General features: G+C 41.9%; 1 protein-coding gene across 11 annotated transcripts in view; it reads left to right on the top strand.

The window, feature by feature from the left end:
• Positions 1-26,607, top strand: part of LOC121281082 (prolyl 4-hydroxylase subunit alpha-2-like) — a 110,536-nt gene that overhangs the window by 22,702 nt on the left and 61,227 nt on the right. For all 11 annotated transcript variants that reach the window (XR_005943808.1, XM_041193722.1, XM_041193730.1 and 8 more), the window contains 4 exons: positions 10,229-10,332; positions 17,284-17,380; positions 18,718-18,869; positions 22,154-22,291. Coding sequence is in view for 10 of the 11 variants with exons in the window: in XM_041193722.1 (XP_041049656.1) it covers positions 10,251-10,332; positions 17,284-17,380; positions 18,718-18,869; positions 22,154-22,291 (469 nt within the window). In the remaining variant the exon portion in view is untranslated. The remainder of the gene's footprint in view (positions 1-10,228; positions 10,333-17,283; positions 17,381-18,717; positions 18,870-22,153; positions 22,292-26,607) is intronic.

Consider the following 26,607-nt stretch of genomic DNA (forward strand, 5'->3'; position numbering starts at 1 on the left):
TATGAATTCCTTCATTGCCAACATTTTCGAGCGCATTGCCTCTGAGGTCTCCCACTTGATTCACTACAAGAGCCATACCATCTCGGCCAGGGAGACCCAGAGCACCGTCCGCCTCATGCTGCTTGATGTTTATTTTGAGGCAAATTAACTTGCAACCATGTTGAAATGAGAGCAGCTTTACTAGCTATCTGCAGACCTGCAACACATACATTGGTTAAGAATCTAATCGCTTCTGATCTTGCTTGTCTAAGAACACCTGGGCCCAGAGCCATTGGTTATTGTGGGGTGGCTCATGTTTAATGAGAGGAAGCAAAAGGATAATGTTAACATTTCTCAGTCTGTGGCAGAGCTGAGGAAATGGCTCAAAACGTATGACTTTAGCGGGCATCTGGATGATGCAATAAGGGTGCCTGTGGTTGAAAGAAAATGTCAGTGCAGAGGAAGCTGTTGAGTGAAGCCAGACCCATGTGTGCTAGAGCTCTCAAAATAGCACTTGGAATGGAGACTGCTGCCAGCTAGCAAAATTTACCTCCGAGTCCAACAGTTCCATATTGAGAAGAATTGGTCGACCATGGTGTAGGTGTTATAAAAATAAGCATCTTCCAGACTAATATTTATGCGAGAAGATTACATACCATATTTGCATGTAAACTAGTGAGGGCTGCCAGAGAGGATGCAGGAGGATTTAAAAAAAAGGCCTGAGCTTATGTAATAGAACTGTGAGAATTCAACAAAAGACAATAGCCCAGTGTCCACAGTGTCAATTTTGACAAGGAACCTTAAGAAGAAACTATAAAGTGATACAGCTGAAGTGCAGTTGCCTGTTTTCTGTATATATCGATAGCAGAAAAGGGAAAAGTGCAAAGATTTAAAAACCCCACCTGGATAGAAGGTACAATGTTAGATTTTGGTTTGGGCACTAGGGCTATGGAACTGTTATACTACCAAAAATATATGAGCATAAATTTGGGAAACTTTCCCTGCAAAAAAAGAACTGACATTTTTCTGAAAATTTACTCTGGACACCTTGTGAAAATAAACTACTAAGAAAGGTATGAAAATCAGAAAACAATGGTCAGCATTTGTAATTAAAGGTAAAGGTGCCTCATTGCAAGGCTGAGATTAGTTCTGTACTAAAGTGGATGGTTAAGCAGTTAGGATTGGCATTACATATATTTATTTAAAAATCTGTATATTCATGCACTTTGATGACCTCAGAGTATACTCGGGGGCAGGATGGGATACTTGACAACCTGGAACTGTTCATAGCCCTGTGCAAACGTGAAGGAGATAAAGGAAAACAAAAACAGAATTACCTGGAAAAACTCAGCAGGTCTGGCAGCATCGACGGAGAAGAAAAGAGTTGACATTTTGAGTCCTCGTGACTCTTCAACAGAACTGAGTTATTTTCTTCTCCGCCGATGCTGCCAGACCTGCTGAGTTTTTCCAGATAATTCTGTTTTTGTTTTGGATTTCCAGCATCCGCAGTTTTTTGTTTTTATCTCTGAGATAAAGGGAATTCAATTCCAGACAGGGGAGGCCATGTATTGTCTAGCTCATTGGTCAGTTCAAAGATGGTGAATGTATCAGAATGACTAGAAATTAGTGGTTGTTTAATGAGATCTTGTAGCCTTAAGTAGTAATTTAGTAAGATCCTGTAGCCACCAGCAACTGCTAATGAAGCCTAGTAGTAATGTCTGGAAATAAGAATTATAAAAGGTGCTGTACCACTCTGATATTTTGAGGAGCTTTCCCTTACCTGACCAAGGGAGTTTCTCTCAGGCATGCTTGAATAAAGATTTTTACTCACTTGGATCTTATGGACTTCAGAATGGCTTTTCGCCACAACAGTACCCTGTTGTTAAAATGGGCAAATACTAAGATGTTCACCTGTCAAGGACTTATGGAGATACAAGCCCTTACTCAGCTTGACAAGTTCAACAAACGGCATCCAAGTAATTTAATGCGAAGGAGGCTGATTTTTTAAGATCAGAGTAGCACGCTATAAAGAACTAGATCGCATGAAGACAAGGGTATCATTCAAAGCAACTGTACAAGTCTGACTGTTCCTGCAGTAAGACTTATGATGATTTAAGGGTTTGTGGCGACTATTGAATAGTTTGGCTGTTCATGATATCCTCTGCCCAGGGCCAAAAAGTTGTTTGCCAGTCTTGTTGGAGGTTAACAACTTTCTAAATTAGAGCTTTGCCAGGCTTACTTGCAATTGGAGATTACTTCTTCTCCACTTGGACACTTACAGTCAACAGAGGAACTTGAGAGGATTGTACCTAAGTTCAAAACTTCTCTAAAGATGGCACAAGATCTTGCCAACATACTTTGGGAATTAACTGTATTTCTTTTGAGTTATCAGGCAAGCATCATACCATTATTGGTGTGCTAACTGCTGAGCTATTCACAGGAATGAATAACAAACTAGTTTGGCATTTTAAACTTGACTTGGAAACATCAGTGTCAAGAAGAAAATGTCATAATACTGGGTCACCAATTTTGAAACGATGTAATGTGGGAGTAAGAGCATTATGGCTTCAGTTTAGTGGGAATATGAGAAAATGGAGTGTTGATAATGAATAGAAGATTGGAGCTATTATGTTTTTGGTGGATAGTTTGTTTTGGAGGCACCTTGAGGACCAATTACCAGTCCTGCATTAATCTACCGTCTTCCATGTATCAAATTATTCTGCTGCGTCTGACCTACTGCCAGTGCCTCTTGCACCTAGGGAAGTAGCTGTTATCACTTCTCATATGTAGTAAACCAACAGACTCCCAGAAAATCTTCATAGTCCTCATATTGGTGTCAACACTTCAGGACAGTCTCCAAATAAGACTCCATCCTGAATGTGTTGAAACTGAGATTTTTTTAGACTATTACCTATTATATTTGACTGATTTTTTTTTAACTCAAATCAGCAATGCTTTGTAAAAGACTCAATAAACTATTTTGGTTCATACAAGACAACCAACTAAGGCAAAAGGTATATGGTAAATTTCAAAAGAAGTTTATTAAAAGTAAAAGGAATACTTATCAACTCGAGACAAACTTCTACAACTTCTTGCAGTCTGTAGAAGTGTAACCTTTGCAAGCTCCTCCTTTGACAATTGTTCCTTAGGAATGCTGCTTTGAGAGTCTTCAACTCCATCTACAACAACTGTTCACTAGGAACTCTGCCTCAGGAGATCTTCAGTATGTGGCTAGCAAGGTAGACCTACAGAACCTCTACATTTATTCCCAAAATGACCATTACTTTACACCAGAGTTGGTCCTGTTGTAACATGACACTTGGTCAATTTCTTCTAAGATTTATTTAATTGGATCCTAATTACTTACACCACCTCCTCAGATCATCTTAAGCAGGAATGCAAGAGAACTGTTTCACACTATCCCTTTATCTGGTTCTATACAATCCGCTATTCATAGAGTCTCAAATGTTCATTACTTCAGTTCTTCATAAGGTCATGTTAAACTTTTGAGGCTAATTAGAGCTTGAAGATATCTCTTATGAGTATATCCTAATTGCACTTCCTTCACACAGCAAAAAAGCTTTTACGTTTTTAAAATAAAACTCAGTCTTTCTAACATACTGATGCATTTTTAATTCGTTAATTGAGACTCAGTTAAGGTTCACTACTTATTCAATCTGTTGCCAACTGGTAGCTAATTAATACAATACTCTTTAATTAATACGTTTGCTTAATACTAGACAATAGCCTTCTTATTCAGTAATCTTGATTGAATTAAACACCACGCCTTATTCTTGAGCTAGATTTTGGCAGAATACGATGTTCTGTGACTTATCAAAATTGGCAGAGAAACAATTCTGCCTGCTCTGCAGTTTCTAGAAGCATCAGCTTTATAAAGTATTAATCTGGTCTTTAATAATTATCTATTACATCAAGACCATAAGACATAGGAGCATAAATTAGGCCATTTGGCCCATCGAGTCTGTACCACCATTCAATCATGGCTGATAAGTTTCTCAACCCCATTCTCTCGCCTTCTCCCCGTAACCTTTGATCTCCTTATCAATCAAGAACCTATCTATCTCGGTCTTAAATACACTCAGTGACCTGGCCTCCACAGCCTTCTGTGGCAATGAATCCCATAGATTCACCACTCTCTGGCTAAAGAAGTTTCTCCTCATCTCTGTTCTAAAAGGTCTTCCCTTTACTCTGAGGCTGTGCCCTCGGGTCCTAGTCTCTCCTACTAATGGAAACATCTTCCCCACGTCCACTCTATACTCTATCCAGGCCTTTCAGTATTCTGTAAGTTTCAATCAGATCCCCCTCATCCTTCTAAACTCCATCGAGTATAGACCCAGAGCCCTCAAACGTTCGTCATATATTAAGCCTTTCAGTTCACTAATTATAATTTAATCAAGGTACATTTATTTAACAATCATCTGTCTCATAACTGGCTTTTAACACCAATCAATATGTAGTTAATAAAGAAGAGTTACAGAATGTGAAATGGCTGCAGGAAGTCACAAGTTGGAGTTTAAAATGGCATCCTTGACCTTGTTACACAGTATGAAAATGATTGATTTTAAATTTGATTATCTAAGCCTACCTACAATACCAAATTGGGGAAGTTACCATTTGCCAATCCTATTATTAGTCTTATCTCGTTCATTGTCAACCCTATCAAATCCATTACAAAGGTTAAGGAAATCTCCATGTAAATAACTGTAGATAGCCATGGGTATGATGGTTTTATTATAGCTCTAGTGACGTAACCCACCTTTCCTGCAAGTTACTGAGAGAGTGCTGTGGTAATTATTTATCACGCTGTAAGATGTGGTTGCTGAATCTCTTTACTTAATAAATTTAACCAGTTCATTTTTAGAGATGATTATTTTCACCTTGTAATTCTGAGGTGAGAAAATTATGTTTATGAAAATGGGTTATATTTTGCAAAGGCATGACATCTAATGATGTCTGCTGCTAGTTTGACTTGTCCCTGTACCTTTCATCTCAAAACATTTTTGCCTACTAAGTTACTGAAAGCATGGCTGATAACAGAGCGCTAAGAAAAAGCAGGCATCTAGGGCTTGAGTGAACAGACCAACCAGCAGGGTATCTTCTTAATTTCATTGGACAATTGTGAAACTAATAATGTAAGGACTGGGAAGAAAATGAGAAAGAAAAATAGAAAATAAAAAACAGAGGAAGAAAAGAGACAGAAAAGTACAATCTAAAAAAAAATGATATTTTTAAGGTCTCCAATATTAAATAAAAGAAAGTACTGGGCTCCACACTTGTAATGGATCATTTTCAGCACCAGAGAGGTTGCTTTTGAGTAATTAACAACATTTGTTAAAAGAATACTTGCACTTGTTATGATGAGGCTTAATCTGTGAAGCATTTAGTGTGTATCGTCCGAGAAAATATAGCAACTTCACAACTTTCAATGTATTTCAATGGTGAGGCTGATAGTGAGATACCATTTTTGCAAAGCTAACAGTGCAATGGATCATTTTGGACAGCAGCTTTTAGATACTGGCATTTAACTGCACTTCTGCCCCTTGCCTGAAGGTGCTGTACCAGTTACACATTTAAAAACATCTGGCACCATTATTTGACTGACGGGTTCTTGGATATTATTAACTGAATACTAGAAGTACTCTGATGGAAGTAAATACGTCATTGCAATTGAACTTCCCTTTTATCCCTTTGTTATTCGTTGATGGGAAAGTCTGAGGCAATTGAGAAATCAAAGCAGTTAGTCGTTACCAGCAGTTTGAGTGCTTATTTGGACATAATATATGGTATTCCACCCGCTTCCTACTAACACCATTATCGTGAGGCCAAAAAGGACTTAATTCAGACTTCAGTGCACACTGTGTTGATCTGGGTCATAGAGTGATATCGTGTATGTGGTTTGTAAATTCTAAACTTAGTGCTTAAAGGGATTAAGTTGGACATGTAGTTTAAGTTGTTTCGTAATCTACCTCACTGTAGTCTGTGTTTAACAGGATTCAAGCCAGTTGGTGAAGTAAAAACTAAGACACAGCCTTTACTTGCTGAGAGAGTTTATTGACTTCGTCCAGTGTCAACACTCCTCACCTACACCCAGTGTCCCAGCTAACCCCTATTCAGATGTGTTCAAATACCTGTCCCGCTGATACTGCACAAAAAAAACTAAAAGAAATTTCTTTCTCTTTCCTTATTCCCTTGTTTAAATTCTGTGTTTTTTAACTAGAAGAATGGCTAGACTGATAAAATGGCCACCGCGGACCACGTGATGGTTGTTCTGAAAGTTTCTGAGCAGTTTAAAAATGGGCAAAGGCTAACACATCAAACCGCTGGAATGTAATACTCCTTGTATTGTATAAATATTCCAGCCAAGCCAGCACAAAGGGTAGTAGGCAAGATGGCTACACCAACCAGTTATGGACAGAGGCAGAGCTATTTGTCACTCCTCATCTCCAATGTTGTGCTAATGGTTCTACAGTTACCTGCTTAAGATGCAGTGTGTTTTAACAAGGGGCCTCGTTAGTTGAATAGCTCAACCCAAAACCATCCAGTCACATGACTGAGACTTAAGCTGTTTGAATTACTTTAATTATACAGCTTTTGGATTTTATCGTCAGTCAGTGTTTAGCCGCAGAAGATAACCAGGACTCCAAGCCAGCAGCCTGTCTCTGTCTACCATTTACCATCTAAAAGATAGCAGCAGAAAGAGTCTGTCTAGGTAAATTGCTTGGCCCTCATCTGCACTGTTTTTCTATTGGAATGCCTGAATTGCTGTACCAATGCCTATTACCAGACTAACTCACCTCTACATGCTTCTCCCATTTGAGGAAGTCAGTGGTACTGGAAAGTGGATCCCTCAGTATCAGCTTCAGCCAGTTAACCTCGCTGAAGGAATACACCACTGAACCTTTGATTCTAGACTCTGGACCCATGTGAAATAATAATTCTAATTTTTGTCCGTCGTCTTTGACCTAACTCTTTCCCTTATTGCTCTTTTATTCTATGAATGCAAAAGGTCGTGGGGGAGGGGGCATTGCAAACCCCTTTCCTGCATTTTGTGTGTGTCAAATATGTTAACCCTCCTATTTTTACCTTGTCTTGAGTTTGCTGTGGGGTTATTAATAGAGGATTGGATCAATCCAGAACTGAAGGGTTGGGTGAAAATACACCACCACTTATAAAGGGGGAGAATCAAAAGTCAAAAACACTTTTCTGTTCACGGACGGTTAGTAAGTGGAGAAACCAGGGCTGTTTAAATTAAACTCCCTCCTGTCTGTAACATACCCATCACCTGCTTCCCTGAACTGATAACACATTGACTGCCTGTCAAGCTCAATCTGGTAGCTTTGGTCAATGTTACAATTGGGATTGTAAAACTGCCACTGCTGTAACATTCTGCTCTATTTGTCAGAAAAAAAAATTATAAAGGCATTTGGATGGAGAAGATTCCACTGTGCTGGCTTTCCACTATTAGATGTCAATAGCATATTTTGTAAGTGTAATAGAAAATTTAGTGTGCTGGTGAGACACGAGGCTCTCTAATTTTGTTTATTTAAAAAAATAGCTGGGAATAGAAATTCAGGAACACTGTTCTACACTTCCGAAAAGGTAGATTCTCCAAACTTGTGTACTCTAATTTCCAGAGGAAGCACAGCTTTGAGAAAGAACTTATAGCACTGATCCTCTGACTCGTGCTCAGTTTGATTTCAGCTTATTGTTGGGAGCATGAGATCACTTCATTTGCCCTTTACTTTCCATGATGAGTACACTAGCTAATATATAAAGTGTGACAATAAGTGCCACAACTCCGAGGGAAACATTGCTTTAGCATTGGCTTTTAGATTCCCAGTTCCCACTGTCTCTCAATGGATCTGTAAATAGGTTTTGGTGTTGCACAATACTATTAGTAGCAGTGCTGTCCCTCCACAGTAGCACTACCTAAAACCACAATTCAGTCTGGCCAAAACAGACTGCTCTCAACCACAGCACTGGCTTTGCTTCTGGCATAGTGACTAAGGTTGTTAGTTCAAGTGCCACTCCAGCGACTTGAATGCAAAATCTCGCTGACACTCCAGAGAAGTACTAAGGGAGCACTGCACTGTCAGAGATGCTGTCTTTTGGATGAGACTTTAAACAGATGTACTGTCTACTGTGTCAGGTGGACATCGCACGTCACAATTTTGGTTAAGTTCTCCATGGTATATTGGCTAATATTTATGTCTTCAACTAACATCATTAAAGCAGATTATCTCATCATTTTCTCATTGCTATTGTGGGACCTTGCCATGCACACTTTGGCTGCCACATTTCCTAAGTTACATTGGTGACTGCAATTCAAACATTCATTGTTGGCTGTAAAGCTCTTCGGGATGTCCTGAGGCCATAATGCCTTCCATGTAAAAACAATTCCTTATAATTAAATGGTCTGCCTGCTGTTATGCTCAGCTGGATGGAGGAGGAAACTCCCAGCTTTGATTCCTGGTCTGTGCAGAAAACTGCATTTGCCTTGGATGCTTGGATTGGGTAGGGAGGGAATCAGCTATTATTCCCATCTTTGGGTGGGGTAGGGGGCAGTGGTTTGACCAGTGACCTTGACTGGAAAGTTCATGTTTTTGTTTCATTTTATCTTTCATGGGATTTGGGTGTCACTGACAAGGCCAACATTTGTTGCCCATCCTTAATTTCCCTTGCGAAGGTGGTGGTGAGCCACCTTCTTGAACCGCTGCAGCCCATGTAGTGTAGGTACACCCACAGTGCTGTTAGGAAGGGAGCTCCAGGATTTTGACCCAGCGACAGGAAAGAAATGAAGATATAGTTCCATGTTAGGATGGTGAGTGGCTTGAAAGGGAACTTGCAGGTGGTGGTGTTCCCATGCATCTAATGCCCTAGTCCTTTTAGGTGGTAGAGGTCATGGGTTTGGAAGATGCTGCCAAAGGAGCTCTCTTTCCCTTGAAAAGCTGTTGAGGCAGTGTCAGTTGAAGAATTTTGAATATGAGACAGATGGATTTTCATTATTAAGGGAGATAATTTCGTCAGGTAATGGAGTTGAGATATAGAACAGCCAATTTAATGGAATGATGAAAGAAGCTCAAGAGATGGAATGGCCCACTTCTGTTCCTATGTTGATCAGGTGTCTGCCTTCAGGAGTAATTCTAAGACTATTAACAAATGTGACATATATCAATGTGTACATTGCACTTGTGATGAGAAAATTCCTCTCCTGCTTTACTGTTACTTCTGCTTTTATCAACAGAGGTTTATGTTTATATAAAATAAAGAAAGAATTGAGCTTACTGAATTGCCCCATGATTCTAAATATTAATATTTACTGGTGCACCTCAGTTAACAAAAAAAGACACCGGCAGATCTCCCATGACATTGGTCACCAGTGAGTTGGAGGATAATCTAAAGTCTGATAGGGTGACTGGAAGTAGTGTGATGCTGAGAAGAAATACATCTTATGCGCAAGATTTTTAATCAGTTGCTAATTCTGAGGTAATTCAACAGGCTGTACATCACCTTTTGCTTACCATGTTCCTGAAATTGAGGCATTTGGCACTAATTATAAGCACTGACCCTTGTCTGTCAGGAGTTAGAATGTACCGGTTTCAATTTTAACATTATCTTTTCCTGGGAGTGAGTGTGGTTCAAATGTGCACAAGCCCAATTAAAGCCCCTGTTATTTGCTTCGAGTGCATTTGCAGTTGTGCAAACTATTAATCCATTTTCTTTCTGAGTACATATTGCTTCAAGAAGGAAATAATTTTTATTTATATAGCACCTTCTATGATCTCAAGACGTCCGAAGTGCTTTATAGCTAATGAAGTACTTTTACTGTCCTTTTTGTTTAAGTACCTGTTGTAACCTAGAAAATGCAACAATAGATTTGCACACAGCAAACTCTCACACACAGTAATCTGATAATGACCAAGTGATCTATTGCACTGATGTTGATTGAGGGATAAATATTGTCCAGGCCAATGATTGCTTGTTGGAACAGCTTGCAATTTCTTGAAGGAAAAACCTGACTACTTCAAGCCCAGAATGCTACTACTTTTAGTTCTGGATCTGGAATCCTTGGCCTTCCATTTGGAAGCAAAGCATTCTTATGGCTGAACTACCAGGTTTGCCTCATACTTTGATCTGAAAAGATGTTACTCTGATTTACATGGAGGCATCTTGGCATTTGCTGAATTGAATGACAATTCCCTAACGATGCCATATTTTAATTCTTTAGATTTCTCCCACGTTCATTGAAGATGAAGCATTGGATTCCTTTTCTTCTGCTGGCAATCGGGTGCTATGTCTGGCAAACACAAGCTGAATTCTTCACATCCATAGGTAAGGCTCATTAATGTTCATCATTTTGGTGGAATATAGAAAATAATGTTGTTGGTCATTTCTGCAGTTGACTTTGTTTTTGTCTCAGATCAGAGATGGTGATGTTGATGATGTTGAGCCTCAACAGTAAGGTATCGATATATTAGAGCCCTGGCAGTCTTAATGAAAATTCACTGTTTTAAGTTGGTCTATTTTTGTTTATGGCCGTAGACTCCTCCGTTTTGTCTTCCCATCTACTGATTTGAAGGGAAATATTTGGGGCTTTGGAATTTGTATCTGGTGTTCTTGAGAGGATGTCTTGAAATTGGAAGACGAATCTGGCCCACTGCATCCCGATAGTGCACAGGGGTTGGGCCCAGAGCAAGATTGGCTGGCTCAGCCTATAGCACCAGCCCTCATCTAGATCTTGGGAGGGCAAGGGGAAGTGCATGGGATGGGAACCGGATCTGTGTTGTCAGCAGCCCACAGTATTGCTGTGGACTCGGACCAATCACTGCTGCTCCCCCTGACTCCATCTCCAGTTAAGTGAAAAAAGTGCACTTACCTTGTCTTCAGTCTCTAATAGTAGGATGGTTGGTTAGGCCACTTTAATGCCTGGAAAACTAGCTGGAGCACGCGCAGCACAAACTCTCCCTTTGGTTTTAACCAATTTCAAAGCGGGGTCCTTAAACAGGCGTTAGGCCCCTCGATAGAATATCCAGGGAGCCTACAGTCTGCTCACAGAGGTCGAAAGGGACATGTGAATATCATCTGAGTTAATATTGCATCCAATGTATATGAGGCACCCTTGTTATGTGGGATATAGTCCCATAAAATCAGTCCTTATTGCCTCATTTTATGTTGTAAAAACAGGTGTAATCACATCCAATTTTTCTCTCTTTCCTTCTGCCTCTATTTTTTCTCTGTTCTGCTGGTAACATTAGGTTCTGTAGAGTGCTGTGCCATGAGTAATGTGAAATTGATGCGATTTTTGTTCTGAATGCACTGAGACTAATACACTACCAGGTTCCAAAATAACATTCCACGATCAGGTTATGGAGAGCTCGCACAGGCAAGTCGATCCTGCTCAAGTTGCCATTTTGCCCCTTTTGCTGATTCTGATTCCTTCTCTTCTCCCCACCCCCACCAAACCCACCACCATCCAAACACTTCCTCACTTAATGTCAGTAGAGTCGTTCTAAAATTAACACCAGAATCTCCTCGGGGATCTTTCTGCCAAGAAAGTCCATAAGTAAGAGTGTAAAATGTGAAACCAGGGTTTTTATTTTAATTGCCTTCAGAGTCTGAGGAATAATTATTTTGAAGACACGTTGTTTTGTTCACTGAGTCGAGATTGTCACCCAGAATTTTCGTTCTTTGGGCAGTTGTTCTGGGTTTTTTTCCCAGATCTCCTTCAGAAAAGAATACCGACAAGAATTGAATGATATTCGTCTCGTTTTCAATGCTATTATTTTATAACCAATAAAACTAGTGAGTTGCTGCCAACTCCAGCACATATTAATGAACATCTGTGTCTCATAACTGTCGAAAGTCTGGAGGTAATGAAAGAACAGATGAGGGTTTCAGTGATGGGAGGAGTTGAAATAGTTGCAGAGGTGGAAGCTGAACAATTTTGACAAGGATATGAGGATTGACACTCACCTCCAAAATGGAGCAAGAATTCTGTAGGATGCATAGCATCGAAACAGACTATTAGTCCCAACTGGTCTTTACCGGTGCTTACGCTCCACATAAGCCTCCTCTTCATCTAACTCTTAACAGCATGTTCTCTTCTCCCTCCTGAGCTTACCTCGCTTTCTATTAAATGCATCTAGGCTACTTACCTCACCTCCTTCTGGGAGTGAATTCCAAGGTACTGAGATTGTGTGCCATTTTGTCCAATCAGTCTTTACAACAAGGAGGAGGGAGGTGGAGTTCTGGGCAAGTGTACAGTTTGTCTGTCTGATTTTAATTAAGTCCCAAGATCCAATTACCTGGAAAAACTCAGCAGGTCTGGCAGCATCGGCGGAGAAGAAAAGAGTTGACGTTTCGAGTCCTCATGACCTTTCGACAGAACTAGTTCTGTCGAAGGGTCATGAGGACTCGAAACGTCAACTCTTTTCTTCTTCGCCGATGCTGCCAGACCTGCTGAGTTTTTCCAGGTAATTCTGTTTTTGTTTTGGATTTCCAGCATCCGCAGTTTTTTGTTTTTGTTTTTATCCCAAGATCCAATGTTGGGTGGGCGTTGGGCCCACCCAGTCAGCACGGAGGGTGTTTCCTGGCCTGACCATTTTCGAGACACCAGAAACTGAAAGCAACAACCTCTCTAGCATTGAAGAAAAATCTAATCACTGTAATGATATTCTGCTGGATTTGATTTAATTGGTCACATATCCCAAAGTAACACTTACTTACTTTCCCAAGGGATCTATTGAATAACATCAGTTCAGGTTCTTGGCTGGATCAGTTTTCTTTTAATCTTTTATGTGACAAACCAATCACCTTCCTCAGCAACAGTGGCGATTTTCTTTTTGAAATGAGATAGATATTCTCAGTCAGACGAGGTTATGCTTCTGAATAAAATTTCTGCGGTCCTGCTTAAGGGTGCTGAGCATTGCTAATTTGCTATCAGACTGTGGCTATTTTTGAGTTGGCCCTTTTATTCTTTGTTGCAAAATTCTGGATTGCAGCTTAGGCCCCTTCATGCCATGATTGGAAGTTTTTAAAATCCTAGTGAGACCATTGGTTGCCAGGGAAACAGTAGCCCATTACATTATGTTGTACATCTAAAAAACTGAGGGTATAGACAGAAGAGCATTCTCTATTTTGTGTAGGAGTAGCATTCATTTAAAATATCGTTTTCACATTGTGAAATGTTAGGAATCCTCACCAATTTCCACAAGGCTCTGCTGTCAAATTTATTCCTCTCAAATAAATTAATGAAGATCAAAGTTAGTCTCTCCGTCCGCCATTTTGTTCTGACTTCAGCTTTCAAGGTACAATCAAAAAGGCACTTTGGCAGTATTATATATTGGGAAATTTGAGTGAGAAGGTGAGCATCCTCTCATGATTTCCCCACCCATTCACCATCACGGACAGAAAATTGTAAACCTGAATTCTAGATTTGCATTGTGCCTGCAGATTGTGTGAAAGAAGCACTAATGCATAACATCTTATTTATTCCTGGGTTGTGGACATTACCAGCAAAGCCACCGTTTATTGCCCATCCCTGATTGCGCTTGAGAAGGCACCACCTTCCTGAACTGCTGCAGTCCTTCATAACGATTTTAATACAACTGAATGGTTTGTTAGGCCAACTAAGAGGGCCGTTAAGAGTCAACCACATTGTTGCAGGTCGGGAGTCACACCTAGGTCAGACTGGGTAAAGGCGGCAAATTTCCTTTCCTAAACGACATTAGTGAACTATCTGGGTTTTTTGCAACAATCTAGTGGTAGTTGTATGGTAGCCATTGCTGATACCAGCTTTTTATTCCAGATTTATTTAATTAAGGCACCAGCAAATGGAAGTTGCAAATGGACAGGAGATGCAGACAGGCTCATTCGACTGCAGGCATGTTTAAGTCTCCTGGTTTTTATTGGTGCGGTTTCAAAGCTCAGCCCTGTGTGGAGTAACACAGGTCGCTCAGAACCACGTTCGATAATACAGGCCTTGGAACTTGTCTGGCTGGCAAGCTTTCAGTACTCCTAACAGAGAAATTAAAAAAAAAAATAGCTAATTTGCTTTTGTTTCAAAAGCTGTCTGGATTTTGGTTCTTTCCACCAGTTTGGGGAGACAAAAGCTTTGCCCTGAAGCATATGAGTAACATTGAACTGGCTACACTAGGTAAGAATGTCTTGCACTATCGTCAAGGGCATCCCTTCGGCAAGGCTGCCTACAGATTAACAGGTTTCTCTGTGACAAGAAAAGTACGTTTTTCAGTATAGAAGCATAGTTGACTGCACTGGACAGAATTTCCCATTTTGTTGCTCTTGCATTTTCTACACAATTCACCTGAAATAGGTGTAACCCTTGCAAAAGGTTATGGAATTTTAAGCTCAAATTACCTTCAGTGCAAGTTAAGTATCCATTATGTATGCGCTGGTTTCAAAAACATCATGCTAGGATCAGGCCCCATCCACAGAGCTGGCCATATTACCAGGACAAATTAATCACCTTTCAGAGTTTTCATGAATTGCAATGTTTGCCGTCCTTCGAGGAGGCTGTGGTAATTAAACTGGACGTTTGGGGCGTAAGAATATTGATAGGCACATTCTAGAAGCTTTTGAATGTATATTTTTTAACCTACTAAGAAATTGGCTACTGTATGCCAGTATGATTAGCAAATGGTTCTGTATATTTTTTAAAAAGTAATTTTCAGTACCTTATATTGCGTAGCTGACAATTGGTGGGTTGATACAGTGACTAAAATTACTTTATGTGATAACCCCGTGTATTAACCAAACTTTACCAAGTTAACACTCTTAAATATTAAATAAGGAATACCTTTTAAAGCAGATTTTTTTTTTTTCAAACATCGTCCGATTGTATTGATTCATGGCAGGTTTTGCATTGAATGATATGTAAATGCATTGAATCAAAACTTGGTGGAGGGAAAAAAAGCCACTTTTCCAAATGGCCACAATTCTGGGTGCACATTGCAGCCGGCTCACTGACTGCATTCAATGTGGAAACCCACACCACAGATATATGGGGTTCCCCCGCAGCTTCTTTATTTCAATAACAGCATTGTAGATATAGTAAAATACTGGTCTGCAGTTTGCCTGTGGAGAAGAAAGACGCTTTTAGCAATGTTAAGAGAGTGAGCTGGCACGTCAAATTTCCTTGATGTGGATCTCTATTGAAGCAAAGTCCAGAATGTGTAGACTGGCTTCACAGTCTGTGTGTACTTAGGCAGGTCATGCATAGATTTGCCAACACATAACGTCGCATCTTCAATAGCCCTGCCTAGCCCAGCCTTTTGTTCTATCTCCAATATTTTTATAATTATTAAAGTGACGTGTTCAAAGGGAAACAAAAAAAAAACAGAATTCATTTTTGTGCCCTAAGTTTTTTTTTATTCTCCTAGGTTTCATGAAGCAAGGTCCTGGAGATCAATCTTTCATTCCTGGAGGGTTGGCAATCTAAGTAATACACTGACGTTGTTCTTGTGAAGCTGGCTCTAATGTCATACATCTAAAGTATTGAAGTCAAGACATGGAGAAATCTGTACCCATCTTTAGGGTTTCAGTTTGCTCAGGATTGAATCGTAGAATGATGGCTGCACAGCAGGAGGCCATTCAGTACATTGCGCCTATGCTGGCTCCATACAAGAGCAATTTAGCTAGTCTCACTCCCCTGCCTTTGCATGTTGCCTTGCAAATCTTGCTTCTGCAGTTGCTTATCACAACTCCCTTTTGAAAGAAACAATTGAATCTGAACGCCAGTACACACTTGGTCAGTGCACTTCAGATCTTAACCAGTTGCTATATAAAAAAAATTTATCCTCATTTCACTTTAATTCTTTTGCCATTTACCAGAAATCAGTATCTTCTGGTTCCCTACCACTAGCTATATTTTTAATAAAATGATTTTCCTCCCGTTGCATTTTGTTCTTTTGCCAATTACTTTAACTCTGAGTCCTCTGGTTCTCGACCCTGGCACATATGGGAACATTTTCTCCCTATCTACTCTTCCAGACCCCACATGGTTTTGAATACCTCTATCAAATAACTTCTCAATCTCCTCTTCTCTAAAAACAGCCCCAACTTCTCCAAACTATCCACGTAACTGAAGTCCCTTATCCCTGGACCATTCTTGGAAATTTTTTCTGCACCCTCTTGAAAACTTTCACATCTTTCCTAAAGTGTAGTGCCCAGATTTTGACACAGTTTTGTTGACAATGCAGTTGATACTGAACCAGTGTTTTATAAAGGTTCACCATAGCCTCCTTGGGTTTTGAACTTTCTCCCTCTATTTATGAAACCCAGAATCTCCTATTTCTTCTAAAGCACCTTCTAACCTGCCTTGCCACATTGAATTTGTGTTGCCTGTCCTTGTTCCTTGTATCACTCTGCACTTCCTGTTAAAATTTCAGCTGAGTGCATACTCTCTTCCCACAGGAACATGTCCCTCTTACCTCAGTCCAAAAGGTTTGGATGCTGATTGGCAGTGCCAAGGCTTACACTCTTAAATGTGTGAGATTAATCTCCTGAAACCAAATCTTTACCAGTGTTGTTTGCTCCGCTAGGACTGACCCAACTTGGGGGGGTTGGCTTTCAGGATTACCTGGGGCTGAGTGGGAAGAACCCTGGCCCCCAATGTTGGGTCTTGCCATCTAGATTTCTAGCTGGCTAGTCAATCATCAGCAGTGCCCTGGAGCACTGTGGAGCTGTCTGATTCAGTTATTGAGTTACTGAGTTCATCTCCCCGTTGTCTTAGTGCTGGAATCCCATTGTCATCTTGGAGCTATCCAATCGCCAAGGCAGGTAAATTCTTAAGGAGCTAGTCGCAACATTAAATATTAACCATGTGGCGGTCATGCACGGTAAAGACTATTAAAGATCTTGTGCATGACACTGACCGCTCTTCTTTGGACAGTTTTGTGTACTTCAAGTTTGGTTCATAATTCTCAAAGTGAATAAAAAGAACCAAAGTGATCTGAGTTTGGTAGTTTTATTTTGCAGGTGCAGGAAAATCTTAGCTTCCACCAATTAATATGATTAATATTATTTTATAATGCACATCCAAGAGAACTTAAGTATTAGCGTATTGGCATTGCTGAAGAAAGAAACATTTTTTGTCTAAGTGTTTTTTTCCTTATGAATTGTCCTGAAGAGTGCAAGATGAAAAACGTTGACAAAAAATTGCCTCTTTTTTTTTTCAGCAATACTCAGGTTTTGTACTACCAAACGACTATTAGCATTGGAATTCTTCAATTAACTTTCTTCTGAAATATTTCCTCTTTCTTTCAGGTCAGATGACAGACTTAATCTATGTGGAAAAAGACCTGGTGAAATCTCTGAAAGAATATATAAAAGCAGAAGAGAGTAAATTAACAGAAGTTAAAAGGTATTTATTGGCAATATGTTCAAATCCTATTTTAGTGACACGGGGCAGAGTTTTGTCCTTGGCGCGGAGGCTGGGTGAGGGCAGTTGGGAAGCTGACAGCCGTGCACCATCGGGCCCAGAAGGCAATTTCACGCTGGTGAGCCAATTAAGGCCCGCCCAGCGTGGAACACGAGCGGCAGCGCTCAGAACTGGCTGTGCGGGCAGGGAGAGGAGGGCAAGCCGGGTGTGTGGGACCTTCCCACATGCGCCTGAACGCGTGCTACATGGCTGCCTCCAGGGAGGTGAACCGATTTCAAAAAATAATCAAAGATTTTACAAATGTTATGAAACATGTCCCCTCATGTGACTCTGTCACATAAGCAGGGGCATTTAATTAATGAAAAGATAAGGTTTTCGTTTGTTTTTATTTGCTTTTGGAAACCTCATCCCGCTCGTGAATGAGGTTTCCAAAGAAGTGCAAGGGCCGCCTGGCCTTTTCGCCAACCCGCCAACCGTAAGGTTGGACGGGCAGCGAAAAATTTACTCTAATTAACCATTTAATGGCCTTAATAGGCCTTTTAATTATCAGTGAGCATGCTGCCGACTCCAGCGCACACCCGCCGACCAAAATATCGGGTCTTTTTACGCTCGGTCGGATCGGGCACATGCTGAGCTAAAACGTTTACCCGTAGTGACAATGCAACTACTTACTTCCTTATAACCTGCAGAAGATACGCCTCATTCATGCTTAATGTTATAAGGATTGACCCTGTGCCTCCAGTGTGAGTTGATGAAAGGACTCATGGTTACCAATCCCTGCAGGTGTCACCTTAATAATAGCTACTTCTTAAAGTTCATAATATGCATAATTAAAAGACCACCTGAGGTAAGTTACTTGAGTTTGGAGATAAAGCACATTGTCCAAGCAGAGCAGAGTTAGCTTTCCTCTCTGCATTTAACTGTATGGTCCTCAGTTCGGTTTATCGGATGCTATTAAAAGCTTTTGTTCGTCAGCGCTAATTTCTATCACACTGGCAAGCACATATGAGTCTACGACAGAAGTGAAATCATCCATTTTATGCAAATAGGGCCACAGCCTTCTTATAACTGTGTCACTGACCAAGACCTCTAGCAAATTATTCAGCCAGTGCTATAGTGCAATTTATAAGCCGGCATTTAATAGCCCCTCATTTTTTCAAAGTTGCAATGATGAATGGCTACTCCAGGATCATGGAGAAATAGGGAGTCCTGCCCCTACTAGGATTTAACAAAAAGAAAGTTGTCTTTTATGGGATACAACTTCTGGTGTAATTACAATTTCCCATCCTTAATAATAGTACCTTTTGTTACATTCATAGCTGGGCTGAAAAGCTGGATCAGCTGACACGCACATCAACCTCTGACCCAGAAGGATATCTTGGTCATCCAGTGAATGCATACAAACTCATGAAACGGCTGAACACAGATTGGCCAAAACTGGAGAGTTTGGTTCTACAGCAGACCTCTGATGGTAAGCAATGCAAGTGCTACCCGTTGGGATCTCCACTTGTTTGAAGGGAATGCAATGGGTGTATTATTTCTGGGGCATTCTTAACCACGTAGAGAGTGATAGCTATAATTTCTATTATGAATATAGTATTGGGATCACTTTATGTGGTCAAAGCAAAGCTTCACATAGCTTGGGATAGATCTTAACTCTTTGCGATAGTGTTAAACAGCTGATAGCAAGTCAATAGCCCATTTGCCTTGACATCAAATCATTGACATCAATACTTGGCATTAAAGTCCAATGACATCATTCAGACTCTGATGGATTTTTTTATTACAGCCAGCGGTGGAAGCTCCAGTAAAACCTGGGGTAGAATTTTTGGGTCGGTGAGTGGGGACGGGGCTTGCTTGCCGATGCGTAAAATTACACGTGGTGACATCAGGCGGGCATCCCGATGTCATCGCGCGCCATTTAGATTTTCAGTTCGGCGGGCGCGCAGCTGAGTAAGCTGCCAACATCAACGTGCAGTTGTGCGATGGTTTGGTCGGCGGGCGTGCGCCGGAGTCAGCAGTGTGCCCGCTGACAATTAAAAGACTTGCTCAGGCCATTAAATAATTAATTAAGGTAAAGTTTTCCTGGCCCGTCCAAGCTAACGGTTGGCAGGCAGGCGAAAAGGCCGGCCGGCCTTTGCATTTTTTTGGAAACCTCATCCACGGGCAGGATGAGGTTTCCAAAAGCAAATAAAATTTAAAAAAGTTTTCCAATTGAATTAATAACATGTCCCTGTGATAGAGTCACATGAGGGGACACGTTTTATTGGCCAGGATTTTCTCGTCGGCGATTTGGGGGCAGGGCCCGCTCGCTGAGGGGTTAAATGATGTGGGATGACGTTGGGAGGAACCCCTGATGTCATCCCGGTCCCTTTGAATTTTCAGGAAGACAGGGGGAGCAGCAAAATCAGCTGTCCGCCCGCCGACCTGTCAATGGCCAATTAAGGCCATTGACAGGCTAATTAAGATTGTGAAAGACCCTGTCCGTTTAACCTTAAGGCTGGCGGGCAGGCCAGGAGCCCCGGCGGGCTTCTGATAATACATGAAACCTCATCCACTGGTGGGATGAGGTTTCATGTCCGTTTTTAAAAAGTTTCATAAAGTTTATGTGTTTCTTATTAACATGTCCCATCTCGTGTGACGTTGTCACATGAGGGGGACATGTTAATAATTTTAATATTTTACTACTTTTGGAGTTTCTTTTATCTGTCAGTAAACTCCTGAGACAGCATTTAGTCTCAGGGAGCAGTGCGCTCTTCCGTGCGCATACGTGAAAGAGCGCACATTGATAGATGGGGAATCCCGCCCCCCCCCGGCACAGGAAGTGCATAGCGCTCCCTGTCGGGCAGGCTGCTGGGCCTTAATTGGCCCGCCCACTCAAAATGGCGGCAGGCCCCGTTTCGGCAGCGGAGTTCAGCTGCCCACCGAGCCGGTGGGGCCTGCCCGCCCACCAAGGGCAAAATTCTGCCCATTATGTTTTTAGCCTCTTTATTATTTTTGTTCTGTCTCTTCATCTCCCTGAGGCAGTTGAGTGCCTCAGGGAGATTGTGCAGCGCTCACTCACGCGCAAGTGTGAAGTTTGCGCTTGACCCGCTCACCCTTCCCCCCCCCCCCATCACCCCCCCACCCACCCCACACACCCCACACACACACACACCCACACCCACCCCACACACACACACACACACACACACACACACACAGACAGTGCTCAGCACTGCTGCTTGTGTTACATGCTGTGCAGGCTTTAATTGGCCTGCCAGTGTGAAATCGTGGTGTGATGCCGATCGCGGGTGAAGCTGACCATCCCCGCCCTCCTGGCCCTATCGGGCCTGCCAGGGGCAAAATTTTTCCCTTTGTGTTAAACATTCACCAGCAGACTCCTGTGAACGTATTTAGTAATTGTCCCCCACAGTTTCGGAAAAAAAAATTTGGAATCTATCAAACCAGATTTCACTCTGGGATCTGACTTGCCCAGCATTAACGTCAGTTGGGATGGTAACAGGTGGTCACATTGTGACAAGCTTTTGAAGGATGCGAGTCATCACAGTCAAGAATACTCTTGATGCTATCAGAGTGGCATGGAGGATTCATTCGATGTCACAAAATGCCACGATGCATCCCATGGTCAGAGAGCTGCCTCAAGCAGATGAACCGATTTAAAAAAAAAAATGAAAGATTTTATAAATGTAATGAAACGTGTCCCCTCATGCGACTCTGTCACGTGAGCAGGGACATGTTATTAATGAAAAAATAAAGTTTTTATTTGCCTTTGGAAATCTCATCCCAGCCATGGATGAGGTTTCCAAAAAGTGCAAAGGCTGCTAGGCCTTACTGCCTGCCCGGCAACCGTTAGGCTGGACAGGCAATGAAAAATTTCTTTCCATTAACTTCTTAATGGCCGGAAGAGGCCTTTTAATTATCGGCGCCAGGATCGGCAGCGCGCCCGCCGACTGAAATATCGCACAAGTGTGCAATCATGTCGGGATGCATGCCCGATGTCATCGCGCATCATTTTACACTCGATCGGGCGCACGCCCGCCCACCAAGCTAAAGATTTTACCCACAGTCTTGCTGATGTCACTTTGTACCCATTCCAGTCAACGGACCCCTTTTGAATCAGCTTGTGCCAGTATTAAATATTGTGGGTGAGAAAAGCTATTGTGACATTAAATAATTCCAGGCTGGCAAAATCAGCTGACCTCACCCATCTATTTATGCCCTTTTCATCAGTGAGAGGCAAGAAGCCTGGTTGAACTTTGCTTTCTTCCTCCTATTTTCTGGTCCAGGAAAACTTGGAACAACAATGGAACTGAAGCTACTCCAGCTGCAGTCAATCAATTTAGCATAGACTGGTGATTGAAAACAAAAATAAAAATACCTGGAAAAACTCAGCAGGTCTACAGCATCTGCGGAAAGGAACACAGTTAACGTTTCGAGTCCGTATGACTCTTCAACAGAACTAAGGAAAAATAGAAAAGAGGTGAAAGATAAGCTGGTCGAGGGCGGTGGGACAGGTAGAGCTGAGTTCACTGAGTGATTGAATCTTGGGTGCCTTGGTTTTATGATATCACGATTCATCAACTTGTTTGCTCTACTATGTAACTTGGACAGCTCTACTTTCCATTTTCTGGTTTTGCAAGCAATTGGGGCAGCATTATGTTAAATAAGACATTCATGAAGTGTACTGTTCAACTATTTGAGTTTTATTTTTGGTATTTCTCATAATTGCATTTCTTTTCTGTTGCTCGATAGCATTCATTGCTAATCTCTCGATCCAACGGGAGAACTTTCCGACAGATGAAGATGAGAGTGGAGCGGCGAAGGCCCTCTTGCGTTTGCAGGACACCTACAGACTGGATTCAGAAAGTATATCCAAGGGCAGGCTGCCAGGTACTTGGAACAGTGGGATACAGACTACTGTTGGTAAAATGTGGAAAGCACGACTTGTATTGAGTTGCATCATTGCAGCTGCTTGACCTGAATTTGGAATTTGCATCAGTGAGCTGATGCTGAAGTGTCCACCTTGGGTGGTCTGGTACTGCAGTGCATTGGCATAACAACCAAAAAATGACAAATTCCCTATTTCAGCAGCGCTGGGTAGCTGGAAGAAAATTGCAGCAAATAAAGGGCTTTTTCAGAGAAAGGGAAAAAGCAAGTTCAATTTGTATTGCCTCTTATTAGCTACCTCCAGGCTGAATTTTCCACACGGGTGTCAGGAACCCAGCAATGCCTTAGACAAGCTAATGCTCAGATTTAGTTCCTAAGCTCTCTCCCCGGGAACAAAAGAAAATACTAAAAAAAAATAGAGGTTTTCATTTTTTCTTTTACAAGCCCCTGACACCACAGGCGATACACCAGCGCAATCTTATAGAAAACGGCTAATTAAGAGGCCATGTCTGGCGTTTGCTGTCCAATTAAGGAGGGAAAATGGAACAGCAACATGGGAGGCCCAATCGGAGGGCTTGGGTATTGGATGGCCGGCAGCCCCACTGGGAGAAGTGGGCACTGCTGAGGGAGAAGGGGGAGCGTGAGGCCACCTCAAAATGGAGGCGCTCTTGAATTCCTGCAGGGAATTTAAAATTTTTTTAAAAAAGGCCCAGAGCTGTTATGGCCATCAGTGTGGAGGGCGAAACCCCTTCGACAGGATCAGTTATGGTCTCGGCTGTGACCTTTTCAGTCCTGCGGCTTTTTCACCAAGGCTTGTCTGATAGTACTCACCAGGGCTGCCGCGCTACCTAAACATCAGCTATATCCTTGAAATATTCCTTAGTTTATTGGTTGACAAGCAGTAGAGAAAATCCAAAAGCTGTAAATGAATTTCAATCATCCACCATTTATACTGTCATAAGCCCAGCTGCTTTAAGTAGTGCAGACATACTTTAATTAAAAATGAAAAACAATATTGTTTAGTATTTTCTTTTTGTTCCTGCGATGAAGCTAAGGAAGTAAATCTGAGCATTGGTTTATCAAAATGCATTGGCCTCCTCAGTAGTTTCTTATATTCCTTGATCATTAGTCAGAAAAAAGGCAGGAGAGAAAGTTCTTAATTTGGGAAATGATAAACAGGCCTTGACAGGAAGGGACAGAGAGAACAAATCTAAGAGTAAGTCAGCAGGTAAGGCTAGAGGTTACATAAATAATAAAAGGATAAAACTAAAGGCTCTGTATCTGAATGCATGTTGCATTCGAAACAAAACAGATGCACTGATAGTGCAAATAGTAACCAATAAGTATGATCTGATAGCCATTACAGAGACATGGCTGCAGAATGACATAGATTAGAACCTGAATATTGAACATGGCATTTAGGAAGGAATGGAAGCTAAGAGGAGGAGGAGGGGTGGTTCTATTAATGGTGAAATTAGCACAATAGTGAGTGATGAGCTCAGAAAACCAGGATGTAAAAGCAGTTTGGGTAGAAATGAGAAACAATAAAGGCAAGAAGTCATCTGTGGGAGTGGTGTACAGGCCTCCTGACAGTAACCACATGGTAGGATGGGGTATAAGGAAAAAATAATGGGTCAGAAAGATATGGCGGTAATCATGGGAGATTTTAGTCTACATATAGGGAAAAATTTTCCTCCCGTTGAAGGGGAGGTGCGGGAACGGGCACGGGCGGGCGCGCCTCCGATTGGTGCCCCCAATTGGGGGCACGCTGCCATTTTATGTGGGCAGGCCAATAGAGGCTATGCACTCTCTGTGAAGGCAGGGGGGGGATTCTCTCAGCTGGGAGTGCTGCCTCAGGGAGATCGGCTCAGAATTGAAATTTTTAATACAAATGATAAAAAAATTTCCCTGACATGTCCCCTCATGTGACACTATCACATGAGTTGGGACATATCCATAACTTTTACTGAAAGAGTGGATAAAAATTTAAATGTCCTCATGCCCGTGGATGAGGCTTCATGCTTTTTCCAAAGCCCACCAGGGCTCCCAGCCTGCCTGACAACTCTTAAGGTTGGACTGGCAGGTCCATTAATGACCTTAATTAGTTTGTCAATGGCCTCAATAGGCCGTTGACAGGTCGGTGGGCACGCAGCTGACTCGGCTGCGCCCCCGCTGACCTGAAAATGGAAATGACGCAGGGTGATGTCGGGAGTTCCACTGGCACTGCCCCCACTCACCGACCGGAAGGTCCTGCCCATAGACAGCAAAAATCAGGTGGGCAAAGATAGCCTAGATGAGGAAGTCATGGGGAAGGATTTTTAGGACAGTGTGCGAGCGCAATCGGTGGGCTCGGGAGTGGCCAGTGCACAGACCACCGCCCGCGATCAGCCCCCCTCACGCTGGTTAGCCAGTTAGCAGCCAGCCAGTGTGAAGCGCACGCTGAAATACTCAGCGTTGCCAGGGTGGGGGCGCGAGGAGGGCGGACACTGACATAAGCGCAGGAGAGCGCTGAATAAGAGCTCCCTGAGGGCAGAGAGCTGACTCGGGGAGCTGAAGACTTCAAAACAATTAAATAAAGATTTTAAAATCTGGAAAAAAATGTCCACGCATCACAATCAGTCACCTGAATATATACATGAAAAAAATACTGCCCATACATTTTTATTTTTTTTTATTTAATAACGGAAACCTCATCCTACCCTTGGATGTGTTTTCGTCAAAAATGCAAAGTCCGCCTGGCAGATTCACCTGTCCACCAACCATAAGGTTGGATGGACCACGAAAAATCGGGGACAATTGGAACTCTAACAACTTTAATTGTCTTCTTAATTGTTGGCGGGTGCACTTCCGACACTAGTGTGCGCCCCGCCGACTGAAATATCACACGAGCGCGTGATGACATCGGGATGCTCGCCTGACATCATCTCGTGTGATTTTGTGTCCAGTCGGGCCGGATGTGCACCCGCACGCCAACCTAAAAATTCTGCCCATAGAATGCTGTCAGGTAATTTCTTAGAATGGCACATTCTAGTGCCAACCAGAGAGCAGGCTGTACTAGACTGTTATTGTGGAAGGAGATAGGATTAATTAATGGTCGGTAGTGAAGGTGCCCCTAGGTAACAGCAATCATAATATGACTGACTTTTACATTCAGTTTGAGGGAGAGAAGAGCAGGCCTACAACTAGTATTTTAAACTTAAATAGGGCCATTGTGAGGGCATGGAAGCAGAGAGTAGGCATAAATGGGTCATTTTCTGGTTGACAAGATGTAACGAGCGGTGTGCCACAGGGATCAGTTCTGGGACCTTAACTCTTCACAATTTATGTAAATGACTTGGATGAAGGGACTGAAGATATGGTTGCTAAATTTGCTGATGACACAAAGATAGGTCGGAAAATAAGTTGTGAAGAGGACATGAGGCTACAAAGGGATATAGATAGGTTAACTGAGTGGGCAAAGATCTGGTAAATGGAGTATAATATGGGAAAATATGAAATTGTTCATTTGGACAGGAGGAATAAAAAAGAAGCATATTATCTAAATGGTGAGAGATTGCAGAGCTCTGAGATGTGGAGGGATCTGGGTGTCCTAGTGCATGAATTGCAAAGGTTAGTATGCAGGTACAGCAAATAATTAGCAAAGCTAATAGAATGTTATCATTTATTGAGAGGGGAATTGAATGCAAAAGTAGGGAGGTTATGTTTCAGTTAAACAGGACATTTGTGAGATCACATCTGGAGTACTGTGCAGTGTATTGGTCTCCTTATTTAAGGAAGGATGTGAATGCATTGGATGCAGTTCAGAGAAGGTAACTTACTAAACTAATACCTGGAATGGGTATAAGAAAAGATTGGACAGACTAGGCTTATATTCACTGGAGTTTAGAAGAGTAAGAGGCAACTTGATTGAAATACATGAGATCCTGAGGAGTTTTGACAAGGCGGATGTGGAAAGGATGTTTCCTCTTGTGGGAGAATCTAGAACTAGGGGTCAGTGTTTAAAAGTAAGGGGTCACCATTTATAACAGAGATGAGGAGAATATTTTTTGTTGAGGGTCGTGAGTCTTTGGAACTCTTCCTCAAAAGGCTGTGTAAGCAGAGAATATTTTTAAGGCAGAGGTAGATTGTTTATCAAGAATCTAAGAGGTGAAAGGTTATTGGGGGTAGGCGCAAGTGTGGAGTTGAGGTTACAATCAGATCAGGCATGATCTCATTGAATGGCAAAGCAGGCTGGAGGGGCCGAGTGACCTACTCCTGCTTCTAATTTGTAAGTAAATTGCTGTCCATTAAGATTGTATTTTCTTGATCTGTTTGGTGCT

The sequence above is a fragment of the Carcharodon carcharias genome, chromosome 8 (genome assembly GCF_017639515.1).
Source record: "Carcharodon carcharias isolate sCarCar2 chromosome 8, sCarCar2.pri, whole genome shotgun sequence".
Classification (NCBI taxonomy): Eukaryota; Metazoa; Chordata; class Chondrichthyes; order Lamniformes; family Lamnidae; genus Carcharodon; species Carcharodon carcharias.